The following is a 14,786-nucleotide window of genomic DNA, read 5'->3' as shown; positions in this document are numbered from 1 at the left end:
TAATTTTCTTTGTTGATTTATCGTTATGGGCCACTCTCAACACAAGGATTTTGGTTTATTTTCCTCTCTGATCATTAAGAAAAATATATTTGAAATTTATTTTAGCATTTTATAAACTTTCTTCTTCAAACTTCCCTACAAAACTGCTAATAGGGGTCAGGTGTGATGGTTCACGCCTGTAATCCCAGCACTTTTGGGAGGCCGAGGCAGGTGGATCACCTGAGGTCAGGAGTTCGAGGCCAGCCTGGCAAAACTCCGTCTCTAAAAAAATTCAAAATTAGCTGGGCATGGTAGTGCATGCCTGTAGTTCCGGCTACTCTGGAGGCTGAGGCAGGAGAAATGCTTGAACCAGGAGGCAGAGGCTGTAGTGAGCCCAGATCAAGCCACTGCAACAGAGCAAGACTCCATCTCAAAAAATAAAAAACAAAAAAACTGCTATAGTTAGAAAAATAAAATGTGTAATACTTACAAACGGAATTTTATCATGTAAAAAATTTTAAAGACAAAAAAAATCTTTCACATAAAATACCAACTTTCAAATCTGAAATCCAGGTAAAATTACTTCCAAGGTTTAAACAGAATTTGAAGTAAAGCGGTGTCTACTTCTTTTTCTTTATCAACACAAGAGATCTACTTCAGAATTTATTACATCATCATAAATGCACTTTTGTATGTTAATGATTATATAAAACTTTTTTTTTAATACTAGGTATACAGAAAAATGTAGTACTGAACTAGTTGGTATCTGCTTTTGCAAAATTCTGCAAAATGCTGTTAATTCATCTTCAAGATGGTTGTGTTGGGTGTATAAAAGAAAAACCATCCACTCTCAGAATGATTACCTGAGTCACTCCTGGAGAAACCATCTCAAACTCAGAATCAAAATAACTAAAATAAACCTACCAGAAGATGACAAGGAATTCTGCAAAACTGTCTTTTTAAAGTCCTTCACTTAAAAAGAAAGTTTTGAATGATTTAGGATAAGTCAGTTAAACGATTTTTTTCTATCACAAACTAAGCACAAGTAGACTGTAGATTCTAAATGAGTCTCCTCAGTGTTGAGCTGTGCACTTAAATACACAAAGGTTTCCATCAAGCAAACAATTTACCTTTGACTAAAAAAATAATATTAAGGAACCAGACACCAAATGTCACCTCCCAATCCCCCCCATTATCTCCGTCTTTAAACTGAAACACACAACAAACTATTGGGCATTTAAGTACCAGGCATTCTCTCACAGCAGTGTGTTTACTCAACCACTCTCTTGGCCTAAACCTCCCCTGAAATGAAAAACGAGCCTTTTCCTTAAAAATTTCCTAAGGGAGGGATGGGGCACGTAGAGAAGGCTTCTTTCCTCAGACAGGGTTGAGTCTCTGTTATACCATCTATATACCTTTTCTGTTTCCCTGGCTAGTCTTATCATTTTTACTGGCAACACAAGAACAACGTGTTCTATAATCATAGCTGTAATTCTCCAATACCCCCAAAAAAGGAAATATGAGAGTAAGTCACTGTGTAGGGTTTTTGCTTGTTTTTTTAAACCTGCTTCTCCACTATTATTAGTCTCTTACTATAGCAACATAACAACTTCCCTAAGGAGAAAAAACTTCAAACTGTGGACATTTCCTGGCCTAAAACTGTCCTAATGGCAACTTACACATACTTATAAGTCCCTCATGGCAACTTACACAGTTATCCAGTAGAGGAAATGTTCACTGTAAACACGGCCAATCAAAAGATAAAAACGAAATATTAAAAAACACATCATACAGGCTTACATTAAATTATCTCGAGATAATGGCTGAGTTAGGACTTTTCATAATTCCTCAAAGGTTTTCCCCCAGCTAAAACTACGTAAAAAAATCACACAACTTACATAAACTTGCAATAAAATACATTCACTGCACCTTGTCTTAAAACCAAATCCTTACCCAACAAGTAGCTCGCTTACACTTACTTCTATTCAAAGAAATTTGTAAATGCACTAAAAAGCTTGCAATGTAGTTACGCAATATTAATCTCATAATTCCAGAATATATTTTAAATTCCTAAAACTGAAGTTTTTCCTATGGAAATAATGTAGTTGGTCTTCTCTTGGACTCAACCTCACACAACAATAAAGGATTTAACTTTTTCTTTTAGCACTAGAATTGCTATGCACCTCACAAAAATTGTTCTCATTCAACAACTGAAATACAAGACATAGACTTCCAAAACGGGCCTCACTTTACACTTAAGATAGGAAGAAACCTACTTTCTATCAGATGTTCACACTCTTTCAGTATTCCTTAAGAATACAGAAGAAAAAAAAAAATCTGTACAGTTTTACTCTCTTTCCTAAAGTACAACACATATCGACTAAGGAAAGGCACCAAACAGCCCCTGGGATTCTTCCAGGATCACCAAGTCAGACTAAAAACTTACCACAGGCAGCGCTACAAAATAAAAACCTACAAAGCTCCAGAGCTGGGTCACACCTTATCAGGCCTCTCAGGATCTGTCGGCAACCGCAAACGTAAAAGCAAAAGTCACACGCACTGAAGGTTTCTCAGCAGAGGAGCGCAACCGAAGGGCTAAATAAAAGCACGCGGGTGGCACACTGAAATGTCGTGGAAGGCAGGAAGCCCCGCTTACTATGAACCTACAACTCTCCGCTCGCAGCTGACGCATCGCTGCTGCCCGCACGCGCCTGGGTCCGTGCCAACAGCACCGGGCAGCCCTCGCCAGGCACCTCCAGGGCTTCTCCGCCTCCCCGGCGCGCCCTACACCTGACGGCCGAGTTCTAAGCCGGGCGGAAAGGTGAGAAACGACGCGCTCCGCGGAGCCCGAGGGCCGGCTGCTCCCAGCTCTGCCCGGGCCGGGGCAGGGGCCGAGGGGCGGTCTCACTCCCGAGGGGTCCCGCGCCGCGCCCTGGCCTCCCCGCGCCGCTGACAGCCGGGAGCGGGCGACGGACGCAGCTTGCGCCACCTCCAGAGCCCACTCCCCGCCGCAGCCCAGAGCGCACGCCCGCCGATGCCCACCCGCCCACGCCCCGCCGGAGCACGCCGTCGGCCTCGGGGACCAGGGACGCGGGCCCGGGCGGACGGCGGCTCGGGCGGGACCGGACACCCAGGAGGCGCCCCCGCGGGACCGCAAGATGGCGGCGGCGGCGGCCGCGCCAGGGCCCGGCTCCCGTCCGCCTCGCCCCGGCCGGCGCGCGCACCGCAGCGCGGGCGGGCGGGAGGGGACGAAGCGGGCCGGAGCAAGGGGCAGGCCGGCCGAGGCGGCGGCGAGGCAGCAGCCGGGAGAGGGCAGGCGCCGGGGCGTGGGGGAGGGGGCGCTCCCTCTGGCCGGGGCGGCCGAGTTGTCCTCCGCGCCCCCCGCCGCCCGCCAGCCCTCCGCGCGCCCCAGCCAGCCCTGGGGTGTCCCCGTCCTGCCTACCTTTGAATTTGAGGTCTGTGGGCGGGTCGAGGACCAGGATCTGCTCGTGCTTCGCCATGGCCCCTGAGGCGGACGCCATCGGAGAGACAGCGCAGAGCGGGGGCGCGCCCGCGGCGGCGGTTTGCTGACTGGGGGCGGGGGTCGACGGCGGCTCGGCCGAGCTCTAAGACGAGGCCAGGCTCGCAGCTCCCGAGCCCTGACGCCTGTCGCTGTGTCGCCGGTTCGGTGGGCCACCCGCTGGGTCACCAGCTCCGGGTCTCACAACTGACTCAACCCCACACCAGCCGCCACGGCCACGCGCACTGCGATCCTCGGCGCCCCACGTGACGGCCTCTGCGTGCCTACGTGCGCGCCCCGGCGGCCAGGAGCCACTAGCGCTCGTCCCGCCCTCCAGGCCGGCCTAGCGCGGCGCGGGGCTGCTGCGCCTGCGCGCTCGCGGCTTGCCGCGGCCCCGTGCGCAGCCCAGCTGTCAAGGGAACGGGTGTGGAGGGAGGCGGGGCAAAGGTCCGCGGGGCCGACGCGATGCGCAGCGCAGGGCTGGCGGCGCAGTCCTCTGTCACCTTGAGCTGCGAATACGGAACTAGAGAAACTGCTCTGGCAGCGCTTAACAGTCTTCCAAGTGGGAATGCCCAGTGGAAGGGACAAGAAGCAGTGGGGAAGCGCCCACTCACTACAACTCCCGGCATGCCTTCTGCGGGGCGGGGCATTCGCCGAGGGCCTGGCCCTTTGCGGCCCTGCGCGGTGCTTGCTGGGAACTGTAGTAACGGCTGTTTGTGGGCGGAAAGGCGAGCTAGGTCCGTTGGAGGCGAATGGGGTGGGGTTCGCGGACGCTAATTTTGGCTCAGAGCGCGTCTAGTTTGCGCTAGAAAAAAAACTTTTGAAGACTGAAACGAGGCCCATATGTTAGAAATATACTAATAAAATCTGCCCTGTGGAGAACAGGCTGGGGGGATGTGTCCGTTTGCTCTAATTCTATCCGTCCCTCTGTTGGCAGGGCTGCATTCCTTGTGGTATCCAATCCAGCCTCTCCTGGTTCCTGAGTTGTCTCCAGTGATGCAAAATCAGATAAGGAAACACATCTCGTCTAGGAAGCAAGGGGAAATATGACAAAGCACACAGAAGCTAGAAATAAAAGTCCAAATCTACACCATCGAACCCAATAACCTTCTTCAGTTTTGATTAATGATGGATCCAAACCAAAACAGTTGTCACGTTCACATGTTAGAAACGAAACCCATCTGCATCACTTATGATAGGCGGTAGTAAACTGAACCAAATGAGAAAAATCCCAGCAGCAAACTTGTTGACAAAACTTTAGCCGATTGCCACGGTAGTCTGGTACAGGAACGTCAAATGAAACCAATGTGCTGTAAATAAACCTTTATTGTATTTTATGATACGGTTTGAATTTAAATCCCTAGGAAGCTCCACGAAACAAAAGACATATTGATGCTAACGCTGTGGAGCAGCACAGTTTGTCTAGAAAATAAATGAGACGAAACAGCAGTCTAGATGTAGGCACCAAGTCCAAGTTTTCATGTGGGATCCAGGTATCAGAGGAATCGCTGGAATCGTTAGCCTGCTGGAATCGCTAGCCTGGCATTCACAGAAGATCGTGCCACCCAGGAGGAATGTGTCTTCAGCCATGTGGTTCCTTGGAGTGAGAGGTGAAGCCAGCCATACTTCTGGGTCCGGTGGGGACTTAGAGAACTTTTCTGTCTTACAAGAGGATTGTGAAATGCACCAATCAGCATTCTGTAGCTAGCTAGAGTTTTGTAAAATGCACCAATCAGTGGTCTGTAGCTAGCTATAGGTTTGTAAAATGGACCAATCAGCACTCTGTAAAGTGGACCAATCAGCAGGACATGGGCGGGGACAAATAAGGGAATAAAAACTGTACACCCCAGCCTGCAGGGGCCGCCTGCTTGGGTCCCTTTCTAAGTTGTAGAAGCTTTGTTCTTTTGCTCTTCACAATAAATTTTGCTGCTGCTCACTCTTTGGGTTTGTGCCATCTTTTTTTTTTTTTTTTTTTTTTTGAGATGGAGTCTCGCTCTGTTGCCCAGGCTAGAGTGCAGTGGCGCAATCTCAGCTCACTGCAAGCTCCACCTCCCAGGTTCACGCCATTCTCCTGCCAAAGCCTCCCAAGTAGCTGGGACTACAGGGGCCCGCCACCACACCTGGCTAATTTTTTTATATTTTTAGTAGAGAAGGGGTTTCACCGTGTTAACCAGGATGGTCTCTATCTCCTGACCTCGTGATCCACCTGCCTGGGCCTCCCAAAGTGTTGGGATTACAGGCATGAGCCACCATGCCTGACCTGGGTTTGTGCCATCTTTAAGAGCTCTAACATTCACCGCGAAGGTCCAGGGCTTCATTTTTGAAGTCAGCGAGACCAGGAACCCACTGGAAGAAATCAACTCCAGACGCAGGAGGATACAGTGCTTAAGTAGTTTGAAGCATATTCTAAATTTACCTTTACTGTGATTTCTTTCTCTTCACAAAATTTATTTTGAAATGTCGATTGTCATTAGGGTAGAATACAAAAAAATTGTATGTTTATTAAAATAGGGGTTCAAGTTATTTTTGTTTTTGTTTAAGAAAGAAAAAATTAGCTAAAATTGACAATCAGTCCAAAGGATAGTGTCCCATATAGGTTTAGTTGTGAATTGACAACCCTAAAGGCCCTCACAAACTCCAGTTTTTTGCCAGCCTAAGAACTCTCCTCCACGGGCCAGCTAGCCTAGGCTGATCTGGTCCCTCCATAGCTGGAGGGACACTTCTCTTACCAGAAAGCTTTTGGGAATCCACCATGTGCAAACAGTCAACCAGCAGAATAGCATGCGGAGGACATTCCCAGTAACTCCCCTACAGGAGGATGAGTGATCACCCATTCACTATAGATTTAATGGGAAGCCTGAATTGGATGTATTCTAGTTTCCCAGTCTGTATTATTAAGAAATCTCTGCCCATTTGAGTCATCTATCATTGGAATCAACTGTTTGTTCAGTTCTCAATATTGCTTCAAAATCCTGTAGGTGTAGTCTTAAAATATATAAGAATTTAAAATTCTGATATTCTAAGAATATGTGAAACATCTTGGGATGAATCCCCTATTTGTATTTAAGAGCATTAGATTAATCATCACTGAGTCATTTTGAATCATCTGCTTCACATCAAATAGTGCACTATTTAAGTGGTTTGTGCTTTGGTGTTTATTAGTACCTCTCTTCCAGCACTACAAACTTTACAAACATCATCACGCCCTACTCAGAACAACTTTATAACAGTTGGCAAGTGCCACTTTTGTTGTTAAATATGGAAATGAAAACACAGATGACAGCATCTCATCTTAGTAATAGAGCTCAACTGTGGGCAGGGGAAGTTGCCCAATGTTCTATTCTGTGCATTTTTGCTCTTCCCAAAGCCACAATAAAATGACAACCCACAGTGGTCAAGGCAACAATTTAAAATGTAATTGACTTATCCATTGTTTAACATTTAAGCTAGGAATAATGAACCATGGTACCTATGTTCATTTTGTTTGCTCTTTTTAGATTGGTTAATGCAGCACAGAAAGGCCTTAAAGTATTAGCAAATATATATATGTGTGTGTGTATATATATGTGTGTGTGTGTGTGTGTGCGTGTGTGTGTATATATATATATATATATATATATATACTCAAGCATATCAAGCAATCAAATTTTCATGAGCCTAAGAAGTACAAAGGCCTTGAATATTATTTCAACCTATTTGAATCTAGTAGTATTCACCTTTGGACAGGTTATCTCTTATGGGCTTGGCAAAGATTTTAAGTTTCCAGTATGGATGGTATCAAAGTACTTATACCCCTCTCCTTCTCCGTAGTTAAACATGTTAAACTTTACAGTAGAGGTGCTCTATCATTATGAATTTGTTTAGGAGCAATTCTCTGAGTAATTCACTTCAGTGAACATTTAAACAGGCATGCTTTCAATAAATATTGAGGCAGTAAAGTAAAAGTACAGGCTTTGAATCTAGACTGCTAGGCTCAAGTTCCATTTTCCACTGTGTGATATTGGCAGCTTACTTCACCTCTCTGTGCCTGTTTTATATCTGTAAAATGAGAAGAAGAATACCTACATTCTAGGTTTGTTACCAGGATTCAATGAGTTCCTACACATGAAGAGTTTATAAGAGTGCCTGATTCCAGCACTGTTACCTTATTAATATTAAATGTTAATTTGCTGCTGTGTGCCCAGCACTGTGGCAGGTACTGGTGATTAGTCATGAACTGATAGACATCGTTCCTACCCTTATAGGATTACATTCAAGAGTGAGAGACAAATGTGAAATAACTATACAATTATTTTATTTGAATTGTGGTAAACACTAGGAATGAGAGGTCTAGGGTACTGGGAGAGTTACCTGTGGGAACTGAGTTGAAGGTTTGAAGATTATCTCCTTCAGGGAGTAATAAGAAGTATCTCCTGAAGGATATCTGGATATCCAGGAAAGGGGAACAGCATATGCAAAGGCCAGGTTGACATGAGCGTGGCTCATTGCAAATTGTAGAAGAAAGGCTGGTGTGTTACGATGAATAAAGTGGGTAGTGAGTAGCAGGAGATGAGGCTGAAAAACCAGATTATGCAGATTGTTTTAGGCCATATTAAGTATTTGAGTCTTTATCATAAGAAAATAGGAAACCATCAAAGGGTTTAAACAATAGAGTCATTATGAGCAATTCTTAAAAGTTCTCTTGACTACAATGTGGTGATTGGATTAGAGGGAGTAGGAGGGAAAATGGGGAGAACTGTTTAGATTAGTGCTATAATTCAGAAGACAGAAGATGGTGTTACAGAGGATGGTATTGCAGAGAATGGTAGTTTGGGCTAAGGTAGACACAGTGGGATGGAGAAAATACGAACAGATTTGAGAGATATTTAGGTGGTAGAATCAATAACCAAGCAGCTATTGATTAGATACAGGGGTAGTAAGAGAAAGTGAGAAACTGAGAAATCACTCCCCTTCTTCTGGTGTGTGCAGGTGAATGAATGATGGTACCAGTCACAGAGACAGAGGACCAGATTCTGATGTTGGGGTGCAGGGAAGGAAAGATCACTAAGCCAGTTTGATGTAAGATGCCTTTGAGATATTCATGAGGAAACGTCAAATAAGCAATAGAATGTTCTTGGCTGGGCGCGGTGGATCACGCCTGTAATCCCAGCACTTTGGGAGGCTGTGGCAGGTGGATCACGACGTCAGGAAATCAAGACCAACCTGGCCAACATGGTGAAACCCTGTCTCTACTAAAAATACAAAAATTAGCTGGGCGTGGTGGCACGTGCCTGTAATCCCAGCTACTCAGGAGGCTGAGGCAGGAGAATCACTTGAACCAGGGAGTCGGAGGTTGCAGTGAGCCGAGATCACACCACTGCACTCCAGCCTGGTGACAGAGCAAGACTCCATCAAAAAAAAAAATAAGCAATAGAATGTTCTGGTGGGAACTCAGGAGCAGCAGCTCTGCGCTGAAAACTGAACCTCCAAGTCTTGAACATGAATGGTCACGGGCATGTAGGAGGTCACCTAATACAGACAGAGAAATGACCAGAGCCTCGTACTGCTTCTTGGGAAACTGCAGCTTTCAAATATCTCATTAAGTAGAATGAGTTAGCTTGGGTGGAAGAAAAGTGGCCAGAGAGGTGGGTAGGAAAGGAGGCCATGGTTAATGACATGGATGGCTCAGTTATCCCCATTCCGACTTCCTCCAGGGTTGCCTTACTGTGTTGCAGAAGCCACTCTTTTGCAGCTAGGCTCTTTTTTGGAATGAGAAAACCCTGAAGACTTAAAGTATCCACCTTAGTGGCTCACAACATAGTATTGACCTGACAGCTGTCATAAACATTCTTGAACCCTTGGAAAACTCACACATCGTCTACTTTCCTCAGATTCCGTTTATCTCTTCTCAGCTCCCTCTAAATGATTTGTTTGCCAATGCCAGAGCGTGCTGGCAAAAAGAAAAAGCCCAACACACATCAGGTCTCCAGAGGACTGAACCACCAGGCTCACCCCTCGCCCAGTTTCCCCGCAGGGGAAAGTGATCATACACAGCTGGGACAAACAAACTGAGCCCATGGCCATGGCAACTCTCATTGTTCCTATTTTTAATCTGGTCAAAGATCAATAGAATTGTGGATTTTGAAGAATTGTAAAGCTAAATAATGGAAATGAAATCACAATTCAGATACAAGTCATAGATTTAATTAAATGTGTATGGCTCATTCTTGAAGTTTCTAGACTTACATATAAAGGGCAATTATCAGGTGTGGCTTATCACACATCAATCTTATCAGCATGGTTCAAGTTCAGAAAAAATGCATTAAGCTGAAATTAGATTGTGCCCACCAAGAAGACTTAGTAACTACGTACTTTTGGAAATGAGTATATAAATTCCAGAGCTGTTCAGCAGTGTGGTAAACAATGTCTGGTCCCTGATTCTACATTTTCTTTTGTGACATCATTAAGACAGAAGCCAAGTGTCACTATAAATTATGTAAACCTTCAGTCAGAATAATTCAATCTGTACAGGGTAATATTCTCATTGTCTTTATTACAAATGGTGAGTGATTAGCATGAGACTTATGACTTAATGTAAACCCCATGAGAGCAGGGGCCTCATGCCTCATGCTGTTCACTGGCATATCTCTAGCATCTGCAACAGGGCCTGAGACACAGAAGCTGCTCAACATACATTTATGGTTTTCTAATTTTTATTTTGAATGACAGTTAATTCTCGAACAACATGGGTTTGAACTGTGTGGGTCCATTTATACGGGAATTTTCTCCCACCTCTGCCACCCCTGAGTCAGCAAGACCAACTCCTCCCTTGTCTTCCTCCTCAGCCCACTCAACGTAAAGACCATGAGGATGAAGACCTTTACGATGATCCACTTCCACTAAATGAATTGGAAATATAGTTTCTCTTCCTTACGATGTTCTTAATAACGTTTGAGTCTCATCACCTTCCATAAATTTACTGATCTGCTGAATCATAATATGCATATGAAGGAGTCTCATTCTTGCATACCCCTGTGAAAAACAGATAGGAAACTGGAGTACAATATTTGTGTCTAGTTCATTTTGCCTTTTCCTTCACAATATACAATCAAAATACTATTTTCCAAAGTAACTTTGGCTAATGCTTTTCTCTCCCACCCCTTCAGTGTGGTTATGTAATCCATTCATAATACAATTATAGTAAATTCATTTATTACGTTTAGCATTTCATTGTGTCCCATCCCCATTGTTTTAACCACTTATTTTGGGAGTTTGTGAAGCATTAACATGGCTCTAAGAGTGAAAACTAGCATGGTTCTAAGTATGAACATGGTTTGCAAAGTATCTCTCCCAATTCCTGTGACCCCATTCTCAGCAATACTGTTATTTCCCCTCTGTTATCACCCAACACCTGTAGGTAACCAATTTCAGCTCCTAATTTACTCTTTGGCACAAATGAGCAGATGTATGTATATTTTCTTATATAATGCACTTTTGTTTTTGAGACAAGGTTGCCTGGCTGGAGTGTAGTCACATGAACACAGCTCACTGCAGCCTTAACCTCCTGAGCTCAAGTATTCCTGCTGTCTCGGCCCCCTGAGTAGATGGAACCACAGGGGTGTGCCACCACACCAGGCTAACTTTTTAATTTTTTGCAGAGACAGGTCTCCCCATGTTGCCTAAGCTGTATAATGCTCATTTTTAATTGAAGGGTAGAATATTATGCTCTTTTTGTGCTTTTTTTTTCCACTTAATACATCCTAGACATGGGATATTTGCTAGTTATGCTAGTTTCACTCTGTAACAGGCCATAGAGCACTTCCTTGTTCTTACAGCTGCATAGTACTTCACTCAGGGGATGTTATTCAACCACTTTCCCGTGCATAGGCATTTAGGCTGTCTCTAATATCTTGCAATTAACAATCAATGAGCAAGTTGCCCAAACCCTATATCACCCACAGTGGTTACCCCAGCTCCCTACCTCAGGCTCACACCTATGGCCTCATGGGGGGTTTTGTACAACCAGATGGAAGAAGAGGAAAGAGCCCAAGCTTGGTTTATAGATTGGTCAGTTTAGCAGATGAATGCAAGGTGAAAATATTCCTGTCTCATGCCTACCACACTGTAAGTCTTTGTGGTTAGCAGTGAATAACCTTGTGCATATGTATTTTCACATTGTTGGAGGTATATCCGAAGAGTAGATTCCTAGAAATGGGACTTGTAGTTCAAAAGGTAAGAGTGTATGCAGTTTTTGGTGTTGACAAATTCCCATCTTTTTTTCTTTTGCTTTGCTTTTTCTCCCCCAGAAGCTATGTGTTTCCAAGACTAGCCCTTTAAAACAAGCATATTTTTAATTCTCTTGTTTGTAGTCTGTGCTCTGAACTCCTCAGATACTATTTTACTAGTTTCAGACTTATGATGGACCTATTCTTTTTGGTAGTGGGTTTAAATCAACCTTAGACCCCATTGCTATCTCCCTCCAACTCCTTCCCCTGCAGTTTCTCTCATCTGTCTTTTCTTTTTTTTTTTTTTTTTTTTTTGAGACGGAGTCTCACGCTGTTGCCCAGGCTGGAGTGCAGTGGCGCGATCTCGGCTCACTGCAAGCTCCGCCTCCCGGGTTCCCGCCATTCTCCTGCCTCAGCCTCCTGAGTAGCTGGGACTACAGGCGCCCGCCACCGCGCCCGGCTAATTTTTTGTATTTTTTAGTAGAGACGGGGTTTCACTGTGGTCTCGATCTCCTGACCTTGTGATCCGCCCGCCTCGGCCTCCCAAAGTGCTGGGATTACAGGCTTGAGCCACCGCGCCCGGCCTTCATCTGTCTTTTCTCGCCACATTCCGTGCTAGGAATACAGCTTCGGTCCAGGTGACCTACTGGGCACTGTGTTTCCTTCTCTGTGGTAGGAGATGCTAGAGCAAGAATGCATCTTTTAATTTAGAAGAAGTATCCCAGCACACTTCTGATTACTGGACCCCTGAAAACTTTACTGAAGTGGTAGGTGCCTGTCCTAACAAGTCCTCCCGAATGCTGGCTACCTCTTGTTTGTTCTGCCCAGTCAGCAGGATGTCACCCATGTAATGGATCACTGTAATGTCCCACAGGATGTCCAGACTGTCCGGGTTTCTTCATACTACATGATGACAGAGGGTAGAAAAGTTCACAGTGCCCTGAAGCAAGACAGTAAATTAATGCTGTTGTCTGTTCCACAGGAATACAAACTGTTGCTCTTCAGAATAGAAAAGAGCACATTTGCCAAATCAGTGGCCACATAACATGTACCTGAGGTTTTAACAATCTGCTTTAGCAACAATACTGCTCTGTTTGGCAGCTGTAGTAGGGCAGCAGCTCGGTTAGGCTTGTGATATTCTACGATCAGATCATTGCAAGCGTCAGACTGGCTGAGCAAATGGAGACGTGATAGGAGGGACCACCACCTTGTATCCTTTCAGGCTCTAATAGGCATTAAACCCTGTGATGCAGTAGTGCTTTGATTTACTATTTTGGTCCTGGGGTGGGGGCAGCTTTAGAGGCTCCTACTTAGCCTTCCCTAATGTGATAGCTCCTACCCCACACACCCCGGACCCAAAGGTGTTATTTCAGCTGCCAGGGCCCAAGAAAATGACCACTAAGTAGATGCGTGGCAACTGAGGGGCTGATTGTACACATATAAAACATATTACTTTAGCCAGGACTCTAAGGTGGGATGGGGAAGGGACACACGCAGGATGACATTTCAGATCTCGAGGTATTCATGTCAACTGAGTGCCTGTGTCCAACAATCTTTGCAACGTCTGGGTATTCCCTCCTCCCCAACATATAGTGACCCAAGTAAATGGCCATAGGTCCCTCTGGGACAGTCCTGGAGGAATCATCATGGTATTTCTTTGCCATGGCATTGCTGCCTACTTCCTCATGGGGCTTTGGCCATCTCTTCCAGCCATGAGCTCTGAATGTGAAAACTGGCTTAGGTCTGGGAACTCAGCAAGGGAACTTGTAGAAACAGAGGCTGCAGGGAAGGAGAGGGGTAGGGAAAGGGAAGATGTTGACCAAAGTGTACAAAGTTTTGATTAGACTAGAAAAATACATTTTAGTGATCTATTGTACTGCATGGTGACCACGGTTAACAAAGAATGTATTGCATATTTCAAAATTGCTAAAAGAATAGATTTTTAATGTTCTTCCAACAAAAAAATGGTAAGTTGGTGAGGTGATGCATGTGTTAATTAGCTTGATTGAATCTTTTTTTAATGTATACATATATCAAAAAATCACATTGTACCCAATAAATATACACAATTATCGTTTGTCAACTAAAAATAATTAAAAGGCGGGGTGCAGTGGCTCACGCCTGTAATCCCAGCACTTTGGGAGGCCGAGGCAGGTGGATCACCTGAGGTCAGGAGTTTAAGACCAGCCAGGCCAACATGGGGAAACCTCGTCTTTACTAAAAATACAAAAATCAGCTAGGCATGGTGTCACGCGCCTGTAATCCCAGCTACTGGAGAAGCTGAGGCAGGAGAATCGCTTGAACCTGGGAGGCAGAGGTTGCAGTGAGCAGAGATCATGCACTGCACTCCAGTCTGGGCAACAAGAGTGAGACTCTGTCTCAAAAAATAATAATAATAATAATAATAATTAAAAAAGAAAAAAAAAGGTTTGATAGTTTTTGTTTTTTCTTCACCACAGTTAAAATGACTTATAGCTACAAGACAAGCAATAACAAATGCTGGTGAGGATGTGGAAAAAATGGAACCATTGTACACTGCTGGTGGGAATGTAATTTTTTTTTTTTTACTCTAAGTTCTGGGATACATGCACAGAACATGTTGGTTTGTTGCATAGGTATATATGTGCCATGGTGGTTTGCTGCACCTACCTACCCATCATCTATGTTTTAAGCCCTGCGTGCATTAGATATTTGTCCTTATGTTCTCCTTTCCCTTGCCTCCACCCCCAACAGGCCCTTTGTGTGTTGTTCCCCTCCCTGTGTCCATGTGTTCTCATCGTTCAACTCCCACTTACAAGTGAGAAGATGCGGTGTTTGGTTTTCTGTTCCTGTGTTAGTTTGCCGATGATGATGGCTTCCAGCTTCATCCATGTCCCTGAAAAGGACACAGTTTCATTCTTTTTTATGGCTGCATAGTATTCCGTGGTGTATATGTACCACGTTTTCTTTATCCAGCCTACCATGGATGGGCATTTGGGTTGGTTCTATGTCTTTGCTACTGTAAATAGTGCTGCAATAAACATACGTGTGTATGTGTCTTTGTAGTAGAATGATTTATATTCCTTTGGGTATACACCCAGTAATGGGATTGCTGGGCCAAATGG

At 44.7% G+C, this 14,786-nt stretch overlaps 2 protein-coding genes across 12 annotated transcripts in view; one reads left to right on the top strand and one right to left on the bottom strand.

Annotated features, from left to right (window-relative positions):
* The window catches only part of VAPA (VAMP associated protein A), a 40,374-nt gene extending 36,649 nt beyond the window's left edge, over positions 1-3,725 (bottom strand). For 4 of the 11 annotated variants that reach the window (XM_028838178.2, XM_028838180.2, XM_028838179.2 and 1 more), the window contains exon 1: positions 3,422-3,725. Coding sequence is in view for 2 of the 11 variants with exons in the window: in XM_028838179.2 (XP_028694012.1) it covers positions 3,422-3,500 (79 nt within the window). In the remaining 9 variants the exon portion in view is untranslated. Of the gene's footprint in view, positions 1-2,425; positions 3,189-3,421 lie in introns of those variants that run through there. The other 7 variants (XM_077975278.1, XM_077975282.1, XM_077975276.1 and 4 more) reach the window with 5 other exon arrangements.
* A 111-nt stretch (positions 3,726-3,836) lies between these two features.
* Positions 3,837-5,414, top strand: LOC114673840 (uncharacterized). The gene is made up of 2 exons (XM_028838182.2): positions 3,837-4,215; positions 4,416-5,414. Exons 1-2 carry the CDS (start codon positions 3,944-3,946, stop codon positions 4,459-4,461), a joined length of 318 nt encoding a protein of 105 aa, XP_028694015.2. The 5' UTR covers positions 3,837-3,943; the 3' UTR covers positions 4,462-5,414.
* Positions 5,415-14,786: the final 9,372 nt, after the last annotated feature.

Source organism: Macaca mulatta, chromosome 18 (genome assembly GCF_049350105.2).
Source record: "Macaca mulatta isolate MMU2019108-1 chromosome 18, T2T-MMU8v2.0, whole genome shotgun sequence".
NCBI lineage: Eukaryota > Metazoa > Chordata > Mammalia > Primates > Cercopithecidae > Macaca > Macaca mulatta.
The sequence above is the reverse complement of the archived record's forward strand: the minus strand, read 5'-3'. Positions and strand labels throughout refer to the sequence as shown.

Excerpts from the sequence above, each read along its gene's own strand:
- LOC114673840 (XM_028838182.2), top strand. The coding sequence starts at position 3,944 with ATGCGCAGCGCAGGGCTGGCGGCGCAGTCCTCTGTCACCTTGAGCTGC. Across the intron at positions 4,216-4,415 it reads TGGGCGGAAAGGCGAGCTAG|GGCTGCATTCCTTGTGGTAT; the intron begins GTCCGTTGGAGG and ends CTCTGTTGGCAG.